The 26,747-nt window shown below is 42.1% G+C and overlaps 1 protein-coding gene across 5 annotated transcripts in view; it reads right to left on the bottom strand.

Annotated features, from left to right (window-relative positions):
- Positions 1-26,747, bottom strand: part of LOC111547463 (cytochrome P450 20A1) — a 58,589-nt gene that overhangs the window by 13,902 nt on the left and 17,940 nt on the right. For 4 of the 5 annotated variants that reach the window (XM_031936505.1, XM_026454605.2, XM_031936504.1 and 1 more), the window contains 4 exons: positions 17,566-17,733; positions 10,950-11,028; positions 5,158-5,273; positions 3,374-3,428 (listed from right to left, as the gene is read on the bottom strand). In XM_031936505.1, coding sequence (XP_031792365.1) covers positions 3,374-3,428; positions 5,158-5,273; positions 10,950-11,028; positions 17,566-17,733 — 418 coding nt within the window. The remainder of the gene's footprint in view (positions 1-3,373; positions 3,429-5,157; positions 5,274-10,949; positions 11,029-17,565; positions 17,734-26,747) is intronic. The other variant, XM_031936506.1, reaches the window with a different exon arrangement.

Genomic DNA, 26,747 nt, shown 5'->3' with positions numbered 1-26,747 from the left:
TTTTTTTTTTTGAGACGGAGTCTCGCTCTGTCGCCCAGGCTGGAGTGCAGTGGATCTCAGCTCACTGAAAGCTTCACCTCCCGGGTTCACGCCATTCTCCTGCCTCAGCCTCCCGAGTAGCTGGGACTACAGGCGCCCGCCACCTCGCCCGGCTAGTTTTTTTGTATTTTTTAGTAGAGACGGGGTTTCACCATGTTAGCCAGGATAGTCTTGATCTCCTGACCTCGTGATCCGCCCGCCTCGGCCTCCCAAAGTGCTGGGATTACAGGCTTGAGCCACCATGCCCGGCCAAGGGTTTTTTTTTTGTTTTTTTTTTAGATAGGGTCACACTCTGACACCTAGGCTGGAGTGCAGTGGCAGTGATCACGGCTCACTTGAGGCCTTGATCTCCTGGCTAAAGTGATCCTCCCACCTCAAGCTTTCCAAGTAGCTGGGATTACAGGAACATGCCACCACGCACAGCTAATTACAATTTTTTTTTTTGGTAGAAATCAAGTCCCACTACGTTGCCCAGCCTGTCACACTAGTTCCTTTGTAGGACTCTAAAAACGATGGCTGAAAATAGCTTTAAAATGTGATTTTAAGCCACTTAATGTGCTTTAAATGCAATACTGAATCAGACACAATTTCATAGTTCAGAGATAACTTGGAGGTCATCTGGAGCTAAACTCGTATTTAGAAAAGGAGGAAAATGGAGAGATAAGTATCTTGCCCAAGGCTAATAAGGGGCAGAGTAAGGAGTAAGAACTTATTAAGGTTTCTTGTTTATCTACTCTCAAAAACTTCAGAGAAGCCTTAAAAAACCACCAACCTACATCCAAATACATAGCAATTCTCCTAAAATCTCCCTAAACACTGAAAATAAAATTAACATATTAATTCAACCTTGGAAATAGTCACTTTTCTTGGTGTCCAGAGCACAAGTGATTTAGATTTTTAAAGGTCTTTAGCAAAGACATATTTATTTTTAATGTAATACGTTTTAAAAACAAGGATTTTAAATCTATTTTTACATTAATTTTTTTTAAGCTGGGGTCTTGTTTTATTGTCCAAGGTAGGCGAACTCCTGGGGCTCACACAATCCTACCACCTCAGCCTCCAACGTAGCTGGGACAAGTGTACACCACTGGACCAAACAAGTAGGCATTTTTTTAAAAAAGTTGAATGAGGCAGGATGTGGTAGCTCACGCCTGTAATCCTAACACCCTGGGAGGCTGAGACGGGCGGAGCACCTGAGGTCAGTTCAAGACTGGCTTGGCCAACATGGTCTCTACCTAAAGTATGAAAATTAGCCAAGCATAGTTGCAGGCGCCTGTAATCCCACCTACTCAGGGGACTAAGGCAGGAGAATCTATTGAATCGAGGAGGTGGAGGTTGCAGTGACCTGAGACAGCGCAACTGCACTCCAGCCTGGGTGACAAGAGTGAAACTCCGTCTCCAAAAAAAAAAAAAAAAAAGGTTGAATACATTATTTTTGACATATGCTTACCTAAATTCAATTTAATCATCTATAGTATCTGGACATTTCTGCATGCCAAAGAAGAAAACTTTATAGGAAGTTTACATTTGTATCATTTTAAAGAAAGTTTCCTTAAACATTAAGGGATATAAATGAAATCCTTCAAGGGAACATAAATTTTCTAAAATTTAAATTCATGTCCTAATACTTCCTTTTGTTTTTTGGGTTTTTTTTTTTTTTTTTTTGAGACAGAGTGTAGCTCTGTCACCCAGGTTGGAGTGCAGTAGTGCGATCTCAGCTCACTGCAACCTCTGCCTCCAGGGTTCAAGCGATTCTCTTGCCTCAGCCTCCTGAGTAGCTGAGATTACAGGCACATGCCACCATACCCGGCTACTTTTTGTATTTTTAGTAGAGATGGGGTTTCACCATGTTGGTCAGGCTGGTCTCAAACTCCTGATCTTGTGATCCGCCCCCTCAGCCTCTCAAAGTTCTGGGATTACAGGCATGAGTCACCATGCCTGGACTCCTTTTGTTTTTTGACAGGGTCTCACTCTGTCACCCAGGCTGCAGTCCAGTGGTGCGATCACGGCTCACTGCAACCTCAACCTCCTGGGCTTAAGTGATACTCCCACCTTAGCCTTCCTTACATAACTGGGATTATAGGTGTGTGCCACCAGGCCTGGCTAATTTTTGAATTTTTTAGAGATAGGGTTCCGCTGTGTTGCCCAGGCTGGTCCCAAATTTCTGGGCTCCAGTGATTCATCCACCTCGGCCTCCCAGAGTGCTGGCATTATGGCTATGAGCCACCTTGCCTGGCCCCCTAATACTTTAAGTATTTTTATCTTAGTATATTTTTATGCCTACAAAAGTATTTTTATAAATACTGTATAAATAAATGGTACTCCACCAATCTAAAAATGAAGTGAGGAAACTTAGAAACATATCAAATATTTTACAATTTTACATACAAATCACCTTCAATTCCAATGAGAGGAGTTCTTTTAAATCGTGATTTCTGTGGCCTATATACTCTTGTTGGTAGACCTTAATAATAGCAAACTAGCTTGGAGTCAAAGTGGAAAGCAGCAGCAGGAAATGAAAAGCTCACTGTTCTGGTTGGAAAGGTGTCAACAGCAGTTCATTTTAAAGGCACTAACTAGAACTCACAATCCATAAAATGTGTCAAGAAATATACGGCAATTTTCAGAGGTGACTTTAAGCACTTGGGGTTAAGAAAAAAAGCACCTATGTGAGTCAGCCCTTTAAAACAAGACTAAAAAAGAGGGAAAAATTTTAAAGAAGTCCTCTAAACAGTGTTTTATTTTTGTTTGTTTTGAGACAGTCTTGCTCTGTTGCCCAGGCTGGAATGCAATAGTGCGATCATCACTCACTGCAGCTTCAACCTCTTGGGCTCAAGTGATCATCCTGCCTCAGCTTCCCGAGTGGCTGGAACCACAGGCATGTGCCACCACACCCAGCTAACTGTTATTTTTAGCAGAGACGAGGTCTCACTATGTTGCCCAGACTGGTCTCGAACTCCTGGGCTGAAGTGATCCTCCTACCCTGGCCTCCCAAAGTGTTGGGATTACAGGTATGAGTTGCCATGCCTGGCCTTGTTTGTTTTTTTTGAGACAGGGTCTCACTCTGTTGTTCAGGCTGGAGTGCACAATCAGTTCACTGTCGCCTCCATCCTCATGATTCAGCCTCTTGAGTAGCAGGCATGGGCCATCATGCTTAGTTAACTTATTTTTTTTGTAGAGAGAGGGTCTCTGTTTTCTGGGCTGGCCTCCAACTCCTGGCCTCAAGCAATCTTTCACCTCAGCCTCCCAAAGTGTTGGGATTACAGGTGTGAGCCACTGTGCTCAGCCTGTATATTTAGTAATTCATCTGAAAAAGAAATCAATTTATACTTACATTTTGCAGTTATTATGCAACTGGCCAGAGAAAATATCATACTGTCTTCTAGGATCTAGGAAACAAAGCTAAGTTTAGAAAGTGTGAAAAATGTAAGGTAGCCTATATTAGGCCCTGCTAAAATAATCTACAGCATAAAATTAGTGTCAATGAAAAAAAAGTACATTATTTCATTATGATGTTTTCATTAAAACAAAAAACCAAAATCTGTATAATGTGAATACCAACCTAAATACATTGCTTTTTAAAAATATTTTTAAAATTGATATACTATAGTTGTATGTATTTTCAGAGTACAAGTGATATTTCAGTACATGTATACAACATGTAATGATCAAATCAGGGTATTTGTTGTGAATATTACTGGTTCATGATATACTTTGGTAAATAAACTCAGTCCTATTTTTCTGGCTTAGCCTAGTAAACAGCAATGAAGCCTCAGAGATAGGACAGAAGATCTCATCACTGTCCTGGAAGCCTACAGCATAAAATTAATGTCAATGAAAAAAAAGTATATTATTTCATTATGATGTTTTCATTAAAACAAAAAACCAAAATCTGTATAATGTGAATACCAACCTAAATACCACATTGCTTTTTTAAAATATTTTTAAAATTGATATACTACAGTTGTATGTATTTTCAGAGTACAAGTGATATTTCGGTACACATATACAACATCTAATGATCAAATTAGGGTATTTGTTGTGAATCTTACTAGTTCATGATATACTGTGGTAAATAAACTCAGTCCTATTTTTCTGGCTTAGCCTAGTAAACAGCAATGAAGCCTCAGAAATAGCACAGAAGATCTCATCACTGTCCTGGAAGCTGAATTCAATTTCTGCACCAACATATACCAGACTACTTCTGGCTACAAGGACTTGCATGTGTAGAGTGGGGCAGAAGACTCCTACAATGAAGAGGTGTGGCAATAACAACTAACCTCATTGGCCTGATAATACCACAAATGCAGTGGTATGCTGGCAGTATTGTGAACAAGCCACACTGCCACACCTGGTCAAGCAGGCAAAGTGATCTGGTCTAATACACCTAACACAAGTCCTTCTCCTCTTTTGTAATTCAAGAATTTTGGCTCAATTTAATAATATTAAATAATATACAGCTGCCTCAAAGAGCTAAATAATAGAGGCCAAGCACTTGTACTACCAATGATGTACAATAAAAGATGTACAATGCAGCTGGGCGCAGTGGCTCATGCCTGTAATCCCGGCACTTTGGGAGGCCAAGGTGGGCGGATCATGATGTCAAAGAGATAGAGACCATCCTGGCCAACAAGGTGAAACCCCGTCTCTACTAAAAATACAAAAAAATTATCTGGGCGTGGTGGTGTGTGTCTGTAGTCCCATCTACTCGGGAAGCTGAGGCAGGAGAATCGCTTGAACCCGGGAGGTGGAAGTTGCACTGCACTCCAGCCTGGCGACATAGCGAGAGTCCATCTCAAAACAGCAACAACAACAACAACAACAACAACAAAAACCCCCAAAAAACATGTATGATGCTTCTCTTAAGCCACTGAACTCTAGGAAGGTATCTGGATTAAAGCGCATGAAAAGCACACTGTATATATGTGTGATTATTATCATTATTTTTTATAGATGGCGTCTTGTTATATTGCCCAAGTTGGCCTCGATCTCTTGGGTTTGAGTGATCCTCCCACCTCAGCCTCTCGAGTAGCTGGGACTACAGTCATGAGACACTGTGCCTGGCTCTGGCTTTTTTTTTTTTTTTTTTACCTGAAAAACATTTAACAATTATATCACCTGTTGGTCATTAAGGTTTCCTTTTACTAAGGAGTCAATGAAAATATGTTGACTGAAGTTCCTTCCTTTTCGTTCTTTTATGATGTTCCTTAAAACAGACTCCAGTTGCATGAGGGCTTAGAGAAAAAAACAAAATAATTTTAGAATACAAGCATTAGTGGAGACTGAACTTTAAAAAAATAATTCTGCACAATGTTAATACATGAAGAAGAAAACCTTCAAAGTTAGTAACCAACAACAGAGAAAGCTAATTTATATTTAAACTCATCTATTTTCCTCCTTCTTTTTGCCAAATTTAACATACATACAAAAACATACATAAAGCACGTAAGTACAGTTTAAGGAATAATTATAAATCACCACCAACCACCCAGGTCAAGAAGTAGAGCAATGCCAGCACTTGACTTTTTCTTTTATTTTTGAGACAGAGTCTTGCTCTGTTGCCCAGGCTGCAGTGTAGTGGTGTAGTCTTGGCATACTGCAGCCTTGACTTCCCAGGCTCAGGTGATTCTCCCATCTCAGCCTCCCAAGTAGCTGGGACTACAAGCATGTTAACCACGCCCAGCTAATTTTTGTATTTTTGTCAGAGACGGGGTTTCACCATGTTGGCCAGGCTGGTCTCAAACTCCTGGGCTCAAGCAATCTATCCGCCTCAGCCTGAAAGTGCTGAAATTACAGGCATGAGCCACCGCACCTGGCCTAATACCAGCACTTTAGAGGCCTCCAAACACATAGGCCTTTCTTCCCTGATATCATCCACCTTCCTTCTAAATTCTGTCTTAACTCCATTCCTTCTCCCAAATCAGGAATCACTTATTTATGGCTAGAAGCAGATGAAAGAATCAGAAAAGTAAATTTCTAAAAATCTAAAAGAGGCTGGGCACTGTGGCTCATGCCTGTAATCCCAGCACTTTGGGAGGCTGAGGCAGGTGAATCACGAGGTCAGGAGTTCAAGACCAGCCTGGCCAAGATGGCAAAACCCCATCTCTACTAAAAATACAAAAATTAGCTGGGCTCAGTGGCAGGCGCCTGTAATCTCAGCTACCTGGGAGGCTGAGGCAGAAGAATTGCTTGAACCTGGGCAGCAGAGGTTGCAGTGAGCCAAGATCGTGCCACTTCACTCCAGCCTGGGCAAGAGAATAAATAAATATTTTATTTATCTCTAAATAAATAAATATATAAAATAAAAACCTAAAAGATATCAATAACTGATATCCAATGGCCCATAAAATTATACACAAATATGTTTCAGTCTTCACTTTACTTGACCTATCATATCACTGATGATGTTGATAACATACTCTCCAAGAAACACTTTTTCATTTTCTTTCTTTTTTTTTTTTGAGACAGAGTGTTCGCCGGAGTGCATGGGCACAATCTCAGCTTACTGCAACCTCCGCCTCCCAGATTCAAATGATTCTCCTGCCTCAGCCTCCCAAGTAACTGGGACTACAGGCGTGTGCCACCACGCCCAGCTAATTTTTTGTATTTTTAGTAGAGACGGGGTTTCACCGTGTTAGCCAGGGTGGTCTCCATCTCCTGACCTCGTGATCCGCCCGCCTTGGCCTCCCAAAGTGCTGGGATTACAGGCATGAGCCACTGCGCCCAGCCAAGAAACACTTTTTCATGTGGTTCCCAGGACTCTATACTCCCCTAGACTCCACTCTTCCTCCCACTTTACGGCCTGCTCATTCTGTCTCCTTTTTTGATTCCTTTTCAATCTCTTGAACTTCTCAGCAATGAAATGTTCAAGGACACAGCTCAGTTTTGGGACCTCTTTCCCTTTTCTATCTATATTCACTACCTGGTGATCTCTAATCTCAAGGTTTTCGATGCAATATATGTACCGCACACTTCCAAATCTGTATTTCTAGTCAGGACTTCTTTCTCTTCAGCTCCAGATTCATATTTCAAATCCTAATAACAAACTCAACCTCTGCACTTGGATGTCTGAAGCATACCAAACACTGAACTCTTGAGCTTTCCCCCAAATCCCGGATCTTCCCACAGTCTTCCTCATCTTATTTCCTGACAACCTCCTTTTGCAATTAGGCCAAAAACGTTGGCGTCTCTCTCTCCCTTATACCCTAATTTTAATCTGTCAGCCAATGTTGGTAGGTCTACCCTCAAAGTACCAAATTATTTTCTTACTCCTTTTTTTTTCCTTGTTCTTTATTTTCTGTTGCCTGCCACTTGGTCCAAGCCACATTATCTCTCAAGCCTGGTTTATTGCTATAGCCCTCTAACTAGTTTCCCTGCTTTTGATCTGGGCCCATACAGTCTATCATACCAGTCAAAGTGATCCTTTTATAACATAACTCAGATTGTAACTCTGCTCAAAACCTGTCAGTGTCTTCCTACCTCATAGTAACAACCTAGTCACACAATGATCTATAAGCCATACAAAACCCATTCCTGTCTCCAGTCTTTCTGACCTCATCTTCTGCTCCTCTTCTCACTCACTTCACTCCAGCCATACTGGCCTTCCTGTTGTACTTTAAATATAGCAGGAAGAGTCCTATTTCAAGGACTCTGTAATTACTTTTCCTCTACATGGAATAGTCTTCCTTTGAACATCTGGATATCCACATGTTCTGCATGACTGGTTTCATCTCTTGCAAGTGTTACCTCAAAAGCCACCTCATCTTGAGGCCTTTCCTAATAACTACTTAAAATTGCAATCTCCCAACCCCCCACACTCCCTACCCCCTTCTGGTTTTATTTTTCCCTACAGCATTTTTCACCTTTTAATGTACCATTCAGTTTACTTATTTAGATTACTGTCTGTCTCTTCCCACTAGAATGTGGCGCCACAAGGGCCACAAGAAATTTTGTTTAGGTTCCTCAGCACCTAAAACATGCCAGGATATCATAAATCTACATTAAATATTTATAGAATTGAATCAATATAATACACATTAGTGATTAAAATGAGAAATTATTCCCAGGCACAGTGGCTCATGCCGGTAATCCCAACACTTTGGGAAGCTTAGGTGGGAGGATCACTTGAGGTCAGGAGTTCGAGACCAGCCTGAAAAACATGGTGAAACCCTGTCTCTATTAAAAATACAAAAATTATCTGAGCATGGTGGCAGGTGCCTGTAATCCCAGCTACTTGGGAGGTTGAGGCCCAAGAATTGCTTGAACCTGGGAGATAGAGGTTGATCTCACCCAGCCTGGGCGATAGAGCCAGACAGTCTCAAAAAAAAAAAAAAAAAAAAAAAAAAAGAATTAAAATAAGAAATTATTAACACTATAAAGAAGTTGTTCCCAGACTTTGCTACACATTAGAATCACCTGAGAAGTTTTTCCAAACAACAGTAAAGCACAAGTCACACCTCAAATCAATTAAATCTGAATGTTTATAGGTAGAAGTCAGGCTTCGATATTTTTAAAAAGATTTAATGTGTAGCAAAGTTGGGAACCACCTGTACATTCTCAACCCTACAAGTACATTAGAATAATCTGGAGAGTCTTTTCAAAAACACCTGATGCCCACGGCACCCCAATCTCAGATTCTGAATAAACTGGTCTAGGATAAGGTTTCGTGCTTTAAGTTCTCCAACTGATTTTAATGTGCAAAGCAGGTTGGGAATTAAACAAAGGAAGCTCTGATCCAGTCATGGGATCCCATTTTTATAAATATTAGAACATAATCATTTCCAATAAAAGCTCAAATTTGATCTATGCCCATGTTGTAGCCCAAGGAACACATCATGCCAGATAGTTTACTTTTATTTAGAATCAAAGAATATACATTATTTTCATTTCATGTTAATTTAACCAATATTTCTGAAATACATTTTTTATCAAGGGGAATTAATCTAAATGCATTGATCAAGATAATCATAATGGTCATAAAAACCAGATAGCAGGAAATGTGTCAATTAAACTGGCGTTTTTTTTCTTTTTTACTTCTGTTGGACCAAGAAAATCACCAAAACAGTAAGCTAATGAGGACAGGGATTTTTGTCTCCTGTGTCTCGCACCACTGCACTCCAGACTGGGTGACAGAGTGAGACTCTATCTCAAAAAACAAAACAACAACAACAAAAAACCAACATTAATTTTAAAAAAAAGTATTAAAGCTTTATAATTATTCAACCACTGACAGAATACAGAACAAAAAAAATAAGGGAGAATAATTAATTTGGGGGCACTATATTACATTAAAATTGCTATTTTTCTGTTGCCAAACAACACTGAAAATATTTTTATTCAATGTTATAATAGCAAGAATTTTTTAGGTTGCTAATTTTTTTTTTTTTTTTTTTTGAGATAGAGTCTCACTTTCTCACCAAGGTTGGGAGTACAGTGGCATGATCTCAGCTCACTGCAACTTCTGCCTCCAGGGTTTAAGTGGTTTTCATTCCTCAGCCTCTTGAGTAGCTGGGATTACAGGTGTGTGCTGCTTCACCCGGCTAATATTTTTTTAGTAGAGGCAGGGTTTCACTATGTGGCCAGATTGGTCTCGAACTCCTGGCCTCAAGTGATTTGCCTACCTCAGCCTCCCAAAGTGCTGGGACTGCAGGTGTGAGCTACCGCACGGGGCCTATGTTGCTAATTTTTTAAAATTTTTTGAGATGGGGTCTCTCACTACATTGCCCAGGCTGGTCTCAATATCCTGAGCTGAAGTGATCCTCACATCTCAGCCTCCCAAGTAGCTGGGACCACAGGCATGTGCTACCATGGCCGCCGTTTTTAATAAGTATCTGTAATATTTAATCATGTTGACATTTCCCTACTAATTCCTATAATGTTGAACCTTTAGTTTGTTCCTGGTTTTCTACTTGCAGAAACAGTACTGCAAAAATACCTTCATGAATATTCTCTTCTTTCTTTTTTTTTTTTTTTTGAGGCGGAGTCTTGCTCTGTCGCCCGGACTGGAGTGCAGTGGCCGGATCTCAGCTCACTGCAAGCTCCGCCTCCCGGGTTTACGCCATTCTCCTGCCTCAGCCTCCCGAGTAGCTGAGACTACAGGCGCCCGCCACCTCGCCCAGCTAGTTTTTGTATTTTTAGTAGAGATGGGGTTTCACCGTGTTAGCCAGGATGGTCTGGATCTCCTGACCTCGTGATCCGCCCGTCTCGGCCTCCCAAAGTGCTGGGATTACAGGCTTGAGCCACCGTGCCCGGCCTCTTCTTTCATATAATTTCATCCATTATTTATGGTTCTTAGTATGCATTATTAAACTGCTTTCTTAAGATTGTAGCCTTATACTTTCCATTAATCCCGTAGAGTATACCAGCTCTACAGCACTCTCATTCTGCAGTCAGTGCTAGAGTTTCTTTTACTAACTTATTTTTCCTCACTTCTGTTAAAGAAAACTTTCATTGTAGAAAATGTAGGAAAAAAGCATAAAGAAAGAAAATATAGGCCGGGCACAGTGGCTCATGCTGGTAATCCCAGTACTTTGGGAGGCCACGGCAGGTGGATCATGAGGTCAAGAGATTGAGACCATCCTGGCCAACAGGGTGAAACCCTGTCTCTAATAAAAATACAAAAATTAGCTGGGCATGGTGGCACACACCTGTAGTCCCAGCTACTCAAGAGGCTGAGGCAGGAGAATCGCTTGAACCTGGGAGTCGGAGGTTGCTGTGAGCTGAGACAGCACCACTGCACTCCAGCCTGGCAACAGAGCGAGACACTGACACCAAAAAAAAAAAAAAAAAAAAAAGAAAGAAAGAAAGAAAATATAAATGACCTTTAATCTCACTATTCAGCGATAACTTTATTAAAACTGGGGCACATTTATTTTTTGTCCTCACTCAAAATTAAGAGTGACCAAACTTACCATCTTCGTATTGTTTTTTCCGAGTTGTATTTTTATCAAGTGACCCATCTAGAAAGCCTTTTCCGATCTCAGACCAAACCTGAAAATAGGTAAGTATACATATCTATTATCTAATAGGTAGAATTGTAAAAATTATAATATAGAGCAATGTAACCTAGTAACTTAGGAACTTTTTTTTTTTTTGAGTCAGTGTTCTGGCTCTGTCACCCAGGCTAGAGTGCTGGATTGCAATGCACGATCATAGCTCACTGCAACCTCCACCTCTGAGGCTCAAGCCATCCTCCCACCTCAGCCTCCCAAGTAGCTGGGACTACAGGTGTGTGCCACCAATGCCAGCTAATTTTTCTATTTTTTGTAGAGACGGGTTTCACCATGTTTCCCAGGCTGGTCTTGAACTCCCGAGCTCAAGTGATCTTCTCGTCTCAGTATCTCAAAGTGTTGGGATTACAGGTGTGAGCCACCTACCCAGCAGGAACTCTTCTCACCAACAAATCTGATAATTAAGCTCTCCTTCTCAAATGGCCGCACAATCCTTTACTCCAGTCTCAGAGGAGAGGGTACAAATATATTTTAATGACTTTAGTCAAGACACTTTCAAACTAATAAGAAGTGGAAAGTGAAAAATTCCTTTTCTCTAAAAGGAGTAGGGAGAAGAAAAAGGACACAGCAGTTGAGTCAATCCTCATTTTTTTTCCCCCACAAGACAGGGTCTCGCTGTGTTGCCTAGGATGGAGTGTAGTGGCGTGATCTTGGCTCACTGCAACTTCCACCTCCCTGGTTCAAGCAATTCTCCCAGCCTCAGCCTCCTGAGTAGCTGGGATTACAGGCACCTGCCACCACATCCAGCTAATTTTTGTATTTTTTAGTAGAGATAGGGTTTCCAGACTGGTCTTGAACTCCTGACCTCAGGTGACCACCCGCCTCAGCCTCCTAAAGTGCTGGGATTACATATGTGAGCCACTATGCCTGGCCCTCATTTTTGTATTATACTGGCATAAGTGTAAAAATAAAATTCACAGGTAATTACAAATTTCTGTTTCACCTGTAATATTGATAAAAACTGGCTGAGGTAAAGAAAAAGGTTAAAATTTAGTCTGAGATTTGGATATGATAAGCAGTAGAATAGGCTTCCAAATATTCACAATTGGGTCATTAGCCCCTGAAAAAACTTTAACCTGATTTTAATTCAAAAGTTCTAAAAGAAGTTAGGGAAACAACACAACACTTATTCATCAACGGCTAAATACTATTATTTGAAAAATAATAGATTTTTAAAAGCCCTCAATTCTTACCTTAAATGAAAACATTTCAGATTACTTAAAAGTAAAAAAATCAAACTTAAAACTACTGTAAAAATGAATAGTAGGCCGAGTGGAGTGGCTCACATCCATAATCCCAGCACTTTAGAGGCCAACGCAGGCAGATTTCTTGGGCTAAGGAGTTCGAGAACATGGTGAAACCCTGTCTCTATGAAAAATACAAAAAATTAGCCAGTGTGATGGTGAGCATCTGTGGTCCCAGCTACCCAGGAGGGTGAGGTGGAAGGATACCTTGAGTCTGGGAGGTGGAGGCTGCAGTGAGCCGAGACTGTGGCACTGCAGCCTAAAAAAAAAAAAAAAAAAAAAAAAAGAATAAAAACGTAAATATTTATACAAGACGCTTAAAGCTCAAAAGCAGTTTCTAAGCATGACAGAACACAAGGCAGAAATCCACAATGAAAGAGTTAAATTGATTTAGCTACATAAAAACATTAGCATTTGTGATACTGAAAAAGTATCACAAAACTTTTATTTATTTACTATAAATACATGTAAAAGGAAATGAAAACTGAGATTAAAAATAAAGAGCTGTTCTAGATTAGTAACAAAATGAAACACATCAATAGAAATCTAGGCAAAAGAGCCAGGTGGGCCTAAAATCCCAGCTATTTGGGAGGCTGAGGTCAGAGGATCCCTTGAGCCCAAAAGTTTGAGACCAGTCTGGGCAACATGGTGATACTGTGTCACAAAAAAGTAAATAAAATAATGAAGAAATATAGGTGGAGGACATTTTAAAAAATCCCATAAAAGGAACCCAAGTGTTTAACAAAAGTATAAAAATATGATTTTGGGTTTTTTGTTTTTAAGACAGGGTCTGGCTCTATCTCCAAGGCTGGAGTGCCTAGGCACAATCATGGCTCACTGCAACCTCCACCTCCTGGGCTCAAGCAATCCTCTGGCCTCAGTCTCACAAGTAGTTGGGACTACAAGAATGTACTACCACACCCAGCAAATTTATGTGCGTGGTTTTTTTTTTTGGCAAAGATGGGGTTTTATCATGTTGCCCAGGCTGGTCTCAAACTCCTGGGCTCAAGTAATCCTCCTGCTTTGGTTTCCCAAAGTGTGAGGGTTATAGGGGTGAACCACTGCACCCAGGCAAAAAGATGTTTAACCTTGGCCAGGCATGGTGGCTCACAGCTATAATCCTAGCACTTTGGGAGGCCAAGGTGGGTGAATCATGAGGTCAGGAGATCAAGACCATCCTGGCTAACATGGTTAAACCCCGTCTCTACTAAAAATACAAAAAAATTAGCCAGGTGTGGTGGCGGGCATCTATAGTCCCAGTTACTCGGGAGGCTGAGGCAGGAGAATGGTGTGAACTTGGGAGACGGAGCTTGCAGTGAGCCGAGATTGCGCTCTAGTCTGGGCCACAGAGCGAGACTCTGTCTCAAAAAAAAAAAAAAGATGTTTAACCTCACGAGTAATAAAATAATTACACAGGCCGGGCATGGAGGCTCACGCCTGTAATCCCAGCACTTTGGGAGGCTGAGGCAGGCAGATCACCTGAGGTCAGGAGTTCGAGACCAGCCTGGCCAAGATGGTGAAACCCCGTTCTCTACTAAAAAATATAAAAATTACCCGGGCGTGGTGACAGGCACCTGTATCCCAGCTACTTGGGAGGCTGAGGCAGGAGAATCACTTGAACCCAGGAGCTGGAGGTTGCAGTGAGCCGAGATTGTGCCATTACACTCCAGTCTGAGTGACAAGAGCAAGACTTCATCTTAAAAAAAAAAAAAAGAATTATACATTTCAGGCTGGGCGAGGTGGCTCACGCCTGTAATCCCAGCACTTTGGGAGGCCGAGGCAGGTAGATCGCTTAAGGTCAGGAGTTCGAGACTAGCTGGCCAACATGGTGAAACCCCATCTCTATTAAAGGTACAAAAATTAGCCAGGCGTGGTGGTGGGCACCAGTAATCCCAGCTACTGGGGAGGCTGAAGCAGGAGAATCGCTTTAACCCAGGAGGTGGAAGTTGCAGTGAGCCAAGATTGCACCATTGCATTCCAGCCTAGACAATAAGAGCGAAACTCTGTCTCAAAAAAAAAAAAGAACTATATATTTCAATCATAAAATGTCATTTTTGGCTTATTGGATAGGCAAAAATTTTGTTTTTTGAGACAGGGTCTCACTCTATCATCCAGGCTGGAGTGCAGTGGTGTGATCCTCCCGGGCTCAAGTGATCTTCCCACCTCAGTCTCCTGAGTAGCTGGGACTACAGGTGCGCATGCCACCACACTCCGCTAATTAAAAAAAAAAAAATTTGGAGACAGGGGTCTCACTGTGTTGCCCAGGCTGGTCTTGAACTTCTAGGCTCAAGTAATCCTCTTGCTTTGGCTTCCCAAAGTGCTGGGACTACAGGCACAAGCCACCGTACCTGGCCTAGAAAGGCAAATATTTAAGGACCAACAATTCTAAATGTTGTCAAAAGTACAGAGTAAGAGCACACTAATATTGGTGGAAAAATACTTGGGACAATATTTGCAGGGGATAGTTAGGACATACAATATGCAACTGAAGGAAAGATGTATGTTTTTTCACATTTTAACACCTGTGAAATCAGTATGCATCTTACAACTGATGACATCTCCCAATTGTTTTCATCCAAGTAGCAGTCATGATGCAGTCGTCATTGGCTCTGAATTCATAAATTGGTTATTATTCCTGGTGGCATGACTGGACAATGGCAATCCCTTGGTATTTCAGACACTAAAAGATCATTTCAGGGGTGGGCAGGAGGATAAGAAATCACTTAATGGGTACAATGTGCATTATTTGGGTGATGGATACACTAAAAGCCCTGACTTTAACACTACACAATCTATGCATGTAATAAAATTATATATATAAAACCCATAAATTTACACAAATAAAAAAATATCTTTGAAAGCCCACTCTGGTGGCAAGGCTGTGGACATATGAAAAAAAAAAAGAGGCCGGGTGTGGTGGCTCAAGCCTGTAATCCCAGCACTTTGGGAGGCCGAGACGGGCGGATCACGAGGTCAGGAGATCCAGACCATCCTGGCTAACACAGTGAAACCCCGTCTCTACTAAAAATACAAAAACTAGCTGGGCGAGGTGGCAGGCGCCTGTAGTCCCAGCTACTCGGGAGACTGAGGCAGGAGAATGGCGTAAACCCGGGAGGCGGAGCTTGCAGTGAGCTGAGATCTGGCCACTGCACTCCAGTCCGGGCGACAGAGCAAGACTCCGCCTCAAAAAAAAGAAAAAAAATAATTTGAGGAAGAATAAGTCCTGTTTATAGTCTGAAAAGTTTCCTTTGACAGCTTTTATTAATATTAAGAAAACATCAAATTCTTGCCAAAAATACATATTTTGAATCTACTCATGAAATATCAGACAAACTCAAATTGAGGGATAGTCTACAAAATAACTGTCCTGTACTATCCAAAAATGTAAAGGTCTAGAAACGAAGAAAAGCTGAGGAACTGTTCCAGATTAAAGAGGGCTGATATCTAAAAGTACTGAGTGATCATGAATTGGGTCCTGGAATTGGAGGGGAGGAGGCTGAGAATCTACAAGATTATTATTGATACAACCAAAGAAACTTGATAACTATGTTGTCACTACATAAGAGAATATCCTTGCTCGCAGTAAACATCAACTGCAATATTTAGAGGAAAACAGGCAAAATGTTCAATTTACTCTCAAATGGTTTCAGGAAAGTGGGAGGAATGGATAGACAGATGGATAGATAGATATAGATAGAAGATGAATGACCAAAGCATGTGGGGCAAAATGTAAACAACTGCTGAAACTGAGTAAAGGATATATGGGAGGGAGGGAGTTCCTTGTATTAACTGTAACTTTCCTGGAAGTTTGAAATTATATCTATTTTGAGGTTATAAGAAAAGAAAGGAAAGAAAAAAAACACCAGCATAAAAATATGTAGGATAGATACTAGCAACTGGAAGAAAATCCTGGAAACAGCGGTGAGATCACTCTTTTTTTTTTTCCCCCCTTTTTTGAGATGGACTCTTGCTTTGTCACCCAGGTTGGAGTACAGTGGTGCAATCTCAGCTCACTGCAACCTCCACCTCCCGGGTTCAGGTGGTTCTCCGCCTCAGCCTCCCAAGTAGCTGGGATTACAGGCTCCTGCCACCATGCCCAGCAAATTTTTGTAATTTTTAGTAGAGACGGGGTTTCACCATCTTGGCCAGGCTGGTCTTGAACTGCTGACCTTGTGATTCACCTGCCTTGGCCTCCCAAGTGCTGGGATTACAGGCATGAGCCATCACGCCTGGCCGAGATCTTTCTTTTTATTTTTTGAGACAAGAGTCTCACTCCATCACCCAGGGCTGAAGTGCAGTGGCGCGGTCTTGGCTCACTATAATCTCTGCCACCTGGGTTCAGGCAATTCTTGTGCCTCAGCCTCCCAAGTAGCTTGAATTACAGGCGCAAGCCACTATGCCTGGCTATTTTTTTATTTATTTTCAGTAGAGATGGGGTTTTGCCACGTTGGCCAGGCTGGTCTCAAACTCTTGACCTCAAGTGATCTGCCTGCCTCAGCCTCCCAAAGTGCTGGGATTACAGATGTGAGCCACTGTACCCAGCCAGCCAAGCCTTGTTCTTGATAGGCAACAGTCTGCATTATTAAACTACCCAGTATGATGAAATAATTGTTTAATTTATTATTATCATTTTTTAGAGACAAGGTATCACTCTTGTCTCCCAAGCTGGAGTGCAGTGCTGCCATCATAGCTCTCTTTAGCCTTGAACTCCTGGGTTCAAGTAATCCCTCCTGCCTCAGCCTCAGTAGCTGGGACAACAGGCACATGCCACCATGCCTGGCTAATGATGAAATAATAATTCTATTTATTTATTTATTTATTTATTTTTATTTGAGACAGAGTCTTACTCTGTCACCCAGGCTGGAGTGCAGTGGCACAATCTTGGCTCACTGTGACCTCTCTACCTCCCAGGTTCAAGCGATTCTCATGCCTTAGCCTCCCAAGTAGCTGGGATTACAGGTGCACACCACCACACTCGGCTAAAGGTCTAGAAACAAAGAAAAGCTGAGGAACTGTTCCAGATTAAAGAGGGCTGATATCTAAAAGTACTGAATGATCATGAATTGGGTCCTGGAATTGGAGGGGAGGAGGCTGAGAATCTACAAGATTATTATTGATACAACCAAAGGTATTTTTAGTAGGGACAGGTTTTCACCATGTTGGGCAGGCTGGTCTTGAACTCCTGACTTCAGCCTCCCAAAGTGCTGGGATTACAGGTGTGAGCCACGGCGCCCAGCCTGAAAGAATAATTTTAAATTTAGCCCCAGACTTACTGTGCCATGATTCTTCTGGAAGCGAATGACTTCCTGATCATTTTCAAATGTACTACCCATTACCATCTGTGTAACAGACTTCATAGCAAAACCAAGCATATGCTGGCTGAGGGGCACGTGCTGGGTCTCTGGGTAGGAGAGCCATTTATCTAATAATTCTTCTGAAAGCTAAAAGAGAACAGAAAAACACAATGATTACTATTTCTGCATACTAAATCTCAGAAAATGTTCCTAAGTAGATTCATTCAATAGCAAATACAGTTAAACTCTGTAACCGAAATGAACATTCAGGTACAAATCTGTCAGACTAACACTAGCTCCATCTAAAACTGCATCCTCAGTGGTTCAGGTTCAGCTTCTGGCAAAGGGCTGATATGTAAAACAAAACAGAACCACTATCACAACAATAAAAACAGAAAATATAAATTAAAAACTCAAAGACAGAAAAACCTTAAACCCAATGGAAATTAAAAGACCATACTCTTGGTACCTAATTAAAAATAATAAAAGTCTGCCACAGAATGCCTGTGACATAGTAATCAATAAATATATGAATATATATAAAAGTCCTAAACATACTTCAGTGACAGAAACCTCTCAGAGTCTCTTTGTCATTCCTTCCTTCACCAAATATTTATTAAATACCTATGGAATAAAAACAGAGTCTAGTGAAAAGATTATAAACAAGCTTTAGGCCAGGCACAGTGATTCATACCTATAATCCTAGCACTTTGGGAGGCAAAGGTGGGTGGATCACCTGAGGTCAGGAGTTTGAGACCAGCCTGGCCAACATGGCGAAACCCTATCTCTACTAAAAATACAAAAATTAGCCGGGTGTGGTGGTACACACCTGTACTCCCAGCTACTCAGGTGGCTGAAGCAGGAGAATAGCTTGAATCTGGGAGATCAGGGCTGCAATGAGCCAAGATCACGCCACTGCACTCCAGCCTGGGCGAAAGAGCGAGACTCCATCTCAAGAATAAATAAATAAATAAATAAATTTTGTAGATGTAATTAAGGATCTCTAATGAGATCATCCTGGATTTATGATAGAATCAAAATCCCTTATCTTTATATAAAATAAAGATGGAAGGAAAATTTAAGACATAGATACACACAGAAAGTAAAGAGCTCTGAAAGAAAGACATAGAAAATGAAGAATAATGAAATGTGGGTACATAACAAATGAATAATTAGTGTACAAAACCAAAGTATAAAGGTGGGAGAGAGAATATGGAGTTAGTAAGGCCCTGGCATTGTTGAGTAATTGGTAAAAGTTATCATTAACATTAGATTATAATAAGCCAAGAATGCCTATTATAATTTCTAGGGCAGCGGTTCTCAACCAGGGTGATTTTGTCTCCAAAGGACATTCAGAAATGTCTGGAGACATTTTTTGATTGTCACAACTGGGGTGAGGTGCTACTGGCATCTAGGTGTAAAAGCCATAGATGCTACTAAATATCCTACCATGCACAGGATAGCCCTCTACAATAAATAATCACAGGCCTAAGTTTGAATACTGCCAACAGTGAAAAGCCCTACTCTAAACAAATACTAAAATAGTTAAAACACATAACTAATAAGCTAACACAGAAAACAGAATACTCAAAAATATTTTATTATTTCTAAAGAAGGCACGAAAGAGGCCAGGCGCAGTGGCTCACGCCTGTAATCCCAGCACTTTGGGAGGCTGAGGCGGGCAGATCACAAGGTTAGGAGATCAAGACCATCCTGGCTAACACGGTGAAACCCCACCTCTACTAAAAATACAAAAAATCAGCTGGGCGTGGCGGGCGCCTGTAGTCCTAGCTACTCAGGAGGTTGAGGCAGGAGAACAGCGTGAACCCAGGAGGCGGAGTTTGCAGTGAGCCGAAACTATGCCACTGTACTCCAGCCTGGACGACAGAGCAAGACTCCGTCTCAAAAAAAACAAAAAACAAAACAAAACAAAAAAACTTGTATATGACAGAAATATAGAGGGAAATGTATAGACTTAAATTCATATATTGGGAGGGAAACGGCTGTTTATTAATGATCTAAGCAACCATCTCAAGAAACTAGAAAAAGAATAGCAAATTAAAACCAATGAAAGTAGAAGGAAGGAAATAAACATAAGAGCATAAACAAAATTAGAAAACAAACATAATATACGGAGAAAAAAGTTGGTTCATGTAAAAAATTTTAATAAAATTGAAAGACATTGTATCAGTTACTGATTGCTCCTGTATTGCTCCCAACCTATAAATTCATTCTTTTTGCCTCGCTGTTAAAATAGACTAGCAGGTCTGGTATGGTCGTGTACATCTGTAATCCCAGCACTTCGAGGGGCTGAGGTAGGAGGATCACTTGAGGCCAGGAGTTTGAGACCAGACTTGGCAACATAGTGAGACCACCATCTCTAATTTAAAAATAAATAATAAAATAATATAAAAATCAACTTGGGTCCTTTACATATTTTTCCTTTGCCACCTGGCATGATGTTAAGCTTTCTCAGCCTAAGGTGCTAGAGAGACATTTGTAAGAAGAGTTTTGCTTCTTGGTTCCTACGCTTGTCACAGAGCAGGCCACTGTGATGTCTGAAGCTTTCCAGAGTCAGGGTCTTGCAGTGCACTGGAAAGCAGTCAGCAGCTTCCCCCATCAGCCCTCCCCTTGGAAGCTTTTGTAAGAGATGTCCCCCAACCCTGCAGTACCTCCTGCAGCATGGAGTGGCCAGCAGCTTGCCTTGCCAACTCCCCCAAAAAAGTTGTTCCTCAGGTGAGACAACTCCCCATGAACAGCTTTCCCCACCACACTAAAGGACAGCATACTAGAGGATAAATGTCCAACCAGGTCCAAAGGGCAGATTTCCATCAAGTTTTGCTAATATGGCACCATAGCAACCCCTCTGCCATTCACAGCAGTTGTGGCTCCTCCAACAAGCCTGAATCTGAGTCCTGAGGAAGAGGGATCTTCTTGGTGCCCTCTGTCTTGGCCCTGGGGTTTTTGACTGTTCCTTATATCTGCTATTCCTTTTTTTTTTTTTTTTTTTTTAAAGAGACATGGCCGGTGGCTCAAGCCTGTAATCCCAGCACTTTGGGAGGCCGAGACGGGCAGATCACGAGGTCAGGAGATCAAGACCATCCTGGCTAACACGGTGAAACCCCGTCTCTACTAAAAAATACAAAAATCTAGCCGGGTGAGGTGGCGGGTGCCTATAGTCCCAGCTACTCGGGAGGCTGAGGCAGGAGAATGGCGTGAACCCAGGAGGCGGAGCTTGCAGTGAGCTGAGATCTGGCCACTGCGCTCCAGCCTGGGCGACAGAGCGAGACTCCGTCTCAAAAATAAAATAAAATAAAATAAAATAATAAAAAAAAAAAAAATAAAGAGACAAAGGAGCCCAGCAGCTACAGGATGCAGTGCGCAGTGATCATGCCACTGCACTCCAGTCCAGGCCGGAGTGATCACTGCACACTACATCCTGTAGGTCCTGGGCTCAAGGGATCCTCCCATCCTCCTGCCTTGCCTCCTGAGTAGCTGGAACTATACGCACGCACTACCACACCAGCTAATATATATGTTTTTTAATTTTTGTTTGTAGAGACAGGGTCTTGCCATTTTGCCCAGGATGGTCTTAAACTCCTGAACTCAACCTATCCTCCCACCTTGGCCTCTCCAAGTGCTAGGATTATAAGCATAAGTCACTGTGCCCAGGTGTATTCTTACATTCTTTAGAGTTCTCCTTAGAGTAGCCCCTATTAACTCTTCACATTTTTTATTTTTGTAGAGGTGGGGTCTCACTATGTTGCCCAGGTGGGTCTTGAGCTCCTGGGTTCAGGCAATCCTCCCACCTTGGCCTCCCACAGTGCTGGGATTACAGATGTAAGCCACCATGCTCAGCCTATAATTCTTTATATAAAACTTTCTCTGTTCAAATAGTTATATGCCTTCTCTCTCCCATTGAACCCACACTGATAAAGACCTCTGGAAACACTAATCAAGAAAAGAGAAAAAAAGAATAAGAAGGCCAGGTGCAGTGGCTCACGCCTGTAATCCCACCACTTTGGGAGGCTGAGGTGGGAGGATCACAAGGTCAGGAGATCGAGACCATCCTGGCGAACATGGTGAAACCCTGTCTCTACTAAAAATACAAAAAAGTTAGCTGGGCATGGTGGCGGGCACCTGTAGCCCCAGCTACTGGGGAGGCTGAGGCAGGAGAATGGCGTGAACCCAGGAGGTGGAGCTTGCAAGTGAGCCGAGATCGTGCCACTGCACTCCAGCCTGGGCGACAGAGTGAGACTCCGTCTCAAAAAAAAAAAAAAGAGAGAGACAGAAAGCACCATGAATCTTAAAGACATTAAATATATAATGGAATGTTTGGCAATAAAGCAGGAAAAGAAACTAAAAATCTTAAAGTCAGAAAAAAGGGAATAAATTATAATTAATCTCAGATACCAGCTGGGCTTGGTAGCCCATGCTAGTAATCCTAGTGCTTTGGGAGGCCAGGGACAGATGATGGCTTGAAGCCAGGAGTTCAAGGCCAGGGAGGGCAACAAAACAAGACCCTCTCTCTAGCAAAAATAAATTTTAAAAATTAGCTGGCCATGGTGGCACCCACCTGTAATCCTAGCTACCTGGGAGGCTGAGGCTGAAGGATCACTTGAGCCCAGGTGTACTAAGGTATATTAAGCTATGACTATGCCACTGCACTCCAGTAGGGTGACAAAGCAAGACCCTGTCTCTAAAAATTAAAAACAGGCCAGATGCGGTGGCTCACGCCTGTAATGCCAGCATTTTGGGAGGCCGAGGCAGGTGGATCACCTGAGGTCAGGAGTTCAAGACCAGCCTGGCCAACATGGTGAAACTTCGTCTCTAGGAAATATATAAAAATTAGCCAGGCGTCATGGCATACACCTGTAGTTCCAGCTACTTGGGAGGCTGAGGCACAAGAACTTCTTAAACCCACGAGGTGGAGGTTGTGATGAGCCGAAATTGTGTCACTACACTACAGCCTGGATGACAGAGTGACACTGTCTCAAAAAATAAACAGGCTGGGCGCAGTGGCTCACATCTGCAATCCCACCATTTTGGGAGGCCGAGGAAGGTGGATCACCTGAGGTCAAGAGTTCAAGACCAGCCTGACCAACATGGTGAAACCCTGTCTCTACTAAAAATATGAAAGTTAGCTGGGCGTTGTAGCAGGTGCCTGTAATGCCAGCTACTAAGGAGGCTGAGGCAGAAGAATCGCTTGAACTTGGGAGGTAGAATTTGCAGTGAGCTGAGATAGTGCCACTGCACTCCAGTCTGGGTGACAAAGTGAGACTCTGTCTCAAAAAAAAAATAAAAAGATATGCCTGTAATCCCAGCACTTTGGGAGGCTGAGGCAGGCGAATCACGAGATCAGGAGTTCGAGATCAGCTTGGCCAACATGGTGAAACCACCTCTCTACTAAAAATACAAAAATTAGCCAAGTTCAAGAGATTCTTCTGCCTCAGCCTCCCAAGTAGCTGGAACTACAGGCATGTGCCACCACACCTGTCTAATTTTTGTATTTTTTGTAGAGATGCAGTTTCACCATATTGGCCAGGCTGGTCTCAAACTCCTGACCTCGTGATCTGCCCGCCTTGGCCTCCCAAAGTGCTGGGATTACAGGCATAAGCCACTGCGCCTGACCGCGACTGTGTAATTTATAAAGAAAGCATGGTGCCAGCTACCTACCTGGCTTCTGATGAGACTTCAGGAAGCTTATAATCATTGCAGAAGGCAAAGGGAAGGTAGCAGGTCACATGGCAAAAGCAGGAGCAAGAGAGAGGGGGGAAGGTGCCACACACTCTTAAACAAGATCTCATACGAATTCACTATCGTGAGGATAGCACCAAGCCATGAGAACTCCACTCCCATGATCCAATCACCTTTCACCAAGCTCTACCCCCAATACTGGGGATTACAATTCAATATGAGATTTGCATAGGGACAAATAAACAAACTATATCACTGACTAATGCCTAAATAAAGTACCTGGCTTGTGCTATGGGGTTGACAATATAAACCTAAAGTAAATTTCTCACATAAGGACACAGTCTACGAACCAAAACTTAAAAAACCACCATAATTTGCCTCGGAATGAGTAGGAGGAGAAAATAATGGAATATGGAACAACAGAAAAGATTGAAAGTTTGGAGAACAGAGCCTGTGATAAAAGATTAAGGAAGTCAGAATTACTTAGTTTGAGGCAGAGAAGACAAAATAATTAAGGCTTTTAACAATAATATTACTGAAAAGAAAAAGGGGCTTCTATCATGATTGAAAGCAAGGCAAAGAGAAATGGGCAAAATTCCTGGAGATACACAATTAAATATGAAAGTATTCCTTACTGACAAATGTTGGGTATTTAAGCAGAACAGCAAGATTCTGACTGGTGAGTGCTTAAATAGAGGCAACATAACTGCCTCCAGGGAGGAAAATGCGAAGTAACAGGAACAGCTATGGCAAACAAAAAGCAGGCAGCCTGAGAGCTTCCAAGAATATGATGTGTGCACAACCAATACAGAACCTTGAGATACAAAACGGGAACGGTAACAATGAGAGATTGGGAATTTGGATGCACGAGCCTCCTGATAGCCCTGAGAATACTGGCTATCACAGTTACAGATGAAAGCTGGAAAATATAGAAGCTAATCAGCAGCAACCATAGATAAAGGAAGGTTTTGTTCAGTTTGTTTTTAGAAGAAGTGTGCAGAGCAGAACCAATGTATTAATTAATGCTTATAGTGGACTGAGAAAGTCAGTCTCAAATCTTAAATGAAAAGTGTAGTTTCAGCTAGAACTTCCATATGGGAAAAATGGCATTTAACATTTACTAACTGTATTTTTTTTTAAACACGGGGTCCTGCTATGTTGCCCAGGCAGGGGTGCAGTGGGCTATTTACAGACACAATTATCACTCACAATACCCTTGAACTCCTAGGCTGATGCGATCCTTCCTCCTGAGTAGTTGGGAATACAGGCATGTGCCACTCTGCCCAGCTTCCAAATGTAATTTTTAAAAGTGGATACTGTAATAAAGGCCTGTGAGGCACAGTGGCTCACACCTATAATCCTAGTGCTTCGGGAGTCTGAGGCAGGAGGATCACTTGACACCAGGATTTTAACAGTGGCATAGGAAACATAGTGCGACTCATAGTGTGAAACACAGTGCGAAACATAGATCTCTACACAAAAATACAAAAATTAGCTGGGCATGGTGGCACGTGCCTGTGGTCCTAGTTACTCAGGAGGCTGAGGCAGGAGGATCCCTTCAGCTCAGGAATTCAATGCTCCAGTAAGCTATAATTGTGCCACTGCACTTGAGCCCAGGCAACAGTGCAAGACCTTGACTGAAAAAAATAAAAAAAGATACCTGATTTACCCTAATGTGATTATTACACATTGTATGTCTGTATCAAAATATCTCATGTATCCCATAAATATATACACCTACTAAGCAACCCTAAGTAACCATATATATATGTATTTTTTTAGAGACGGAGTCATGCACTATATTGCCTGGGCTGGTGTGCAGTGGAGCGATCTCAGCTCGCCGCAACTCCGCCTCCTGGGTTCAAGCAATTCTTCTGCCTCAGCCTCCTGAGTAGCTGGGATTACAGGTGCCTGCCACCACTCCCGGCTAATTTTTTGTATTTTTAGTAGAGACGGGGTTTTAATAGAGACTGAGTTTCACTATGTTGGTCAGACTGGTCTTGAACTCCTGACTTCATGATCCGCTGGTGTCGGCCTCCCAAAGCGCTGGGATTATAGGCATGAGCCACCGTGACAGGCAAAAAAAAATTTTTATTAAAGATACTTTTAAAGTGAATAAGGCATACTCTTAAGAGAACTACCAAGTATTTAAATACAAAAAAGCTTACAATGTGTAGTCAGAACATTTTCAGGAAAAATGAACACAGTTATAGAAGAGGGAAAGGAAAATAAACCCAAACTGACCAAATGGATTTTTCTTTTCCTTTCTTTTTGAGACAGGGTCTCACAGTCCCCTAGACTGGAGTGCAGTGGTACAATCTTGGCTCACTGCAACCTCTGCCTCCCGGGCTCAAGCAATCCTCCCGCCTCAGACTCTTGATTAGCTGGGACCACAGGCATACGCCACCGTGCCCAGCAAATTTTTTTTTATTTTGTAGAGACAGGCTCTGGTCATGGGAGGCTGAGGTGGGTGGACTGCTTGAGCCCAGGAGTTTGAGACCAGCCTGGGCGACATGGTGAGACCCCATCTCTATGTGAAAAATTTTAAAAAGAAAAACATCATCTTAATTTTATGTAAATATATCCAGTTGTTATGGAAGTTTAGAGATGGTACATGGAGGGAAGCATACTTAACTAAACTGGAGGCTGGAGTAGAAGTTAGCCAGGCAAGGCTGGGAAAAATGTTTCAGAGGAGAAAAAAGAAAGAACAGACCTATGGAAGTAACAGAGGAGTCAAAGAATTTAGGAATGTTAAGTTATCAGTATTCATTCGCTGATGTAATAAATATTAACTGAGGGCCTGCTGTATAACAAGAGCCAAGTTATACAGCAGTAATCAAAATAGAACAGTCCCTACCTTCATGGAGCACACACTTAAGTGAGGGAGACAGACACTCAAAGGATTACAAAAAATAGAATTACGGGTGGGTGCAGTGGCTCACGCCTGTAATCCCAGCACTTTGGGAGGCCAAGGTGGGCAGATCACCTGAGGCTAGGAGTTTGAGATCAAACTGGCTAACATGGTGAAACCCTATCTCTATTAAAACACAAAAATTACCGGACGTGGTGGCATGCACCTGTAATCCCAGCTACTCGGGAGGCTGAGGAAGGAAAATCTCTTGAACCCAGGAGACAGAGGTTGCAGTCTGCCAAGATTGCATCACTGCACTCCAGCCTGGCAGAAAGAGTGAGACTCTATCTCGAAAAGAAAATAAAAATAAATAAATAAATAAAACAATTATAAACTGGGAAAAGTGTTGTAAACGAAAGGCACAGGGTGTTATGATAGCATCTAAAAGGGGAACCTGGCCGGGTACAGTAGCTCATGCTTGAAAACCCAGCACTTTGGGAGACTAAGGTGGGAGGAACACTTGAGGCCACAAGTTCAAGACCAGCCTAGGAAACATGATGAGACACACATCTTTACAAAAAAATTTTAAAAACAACTAGCCAGTCCTGGTGGC

Source organism: Piliocolobus tephrosceles, chromosome 11, assembly GCF_002776525.5.
Source record: "Piliocolobus tephrosceles isolate RC106 chromosome 11, ASM277652v3, whole genome shotgun sequence".
Taxonomy (NCBI): Eukaryota; Metazoa; Chordata; class Mammalia; order Primates; family Cercopithecidae; genus Piliocolobus; species Piliocolobus tephrosceles.
Note: the sequence above shows the minus strand (reverse complement) of the source record. Positions and strands in the feature narration are given on the sequence as shown.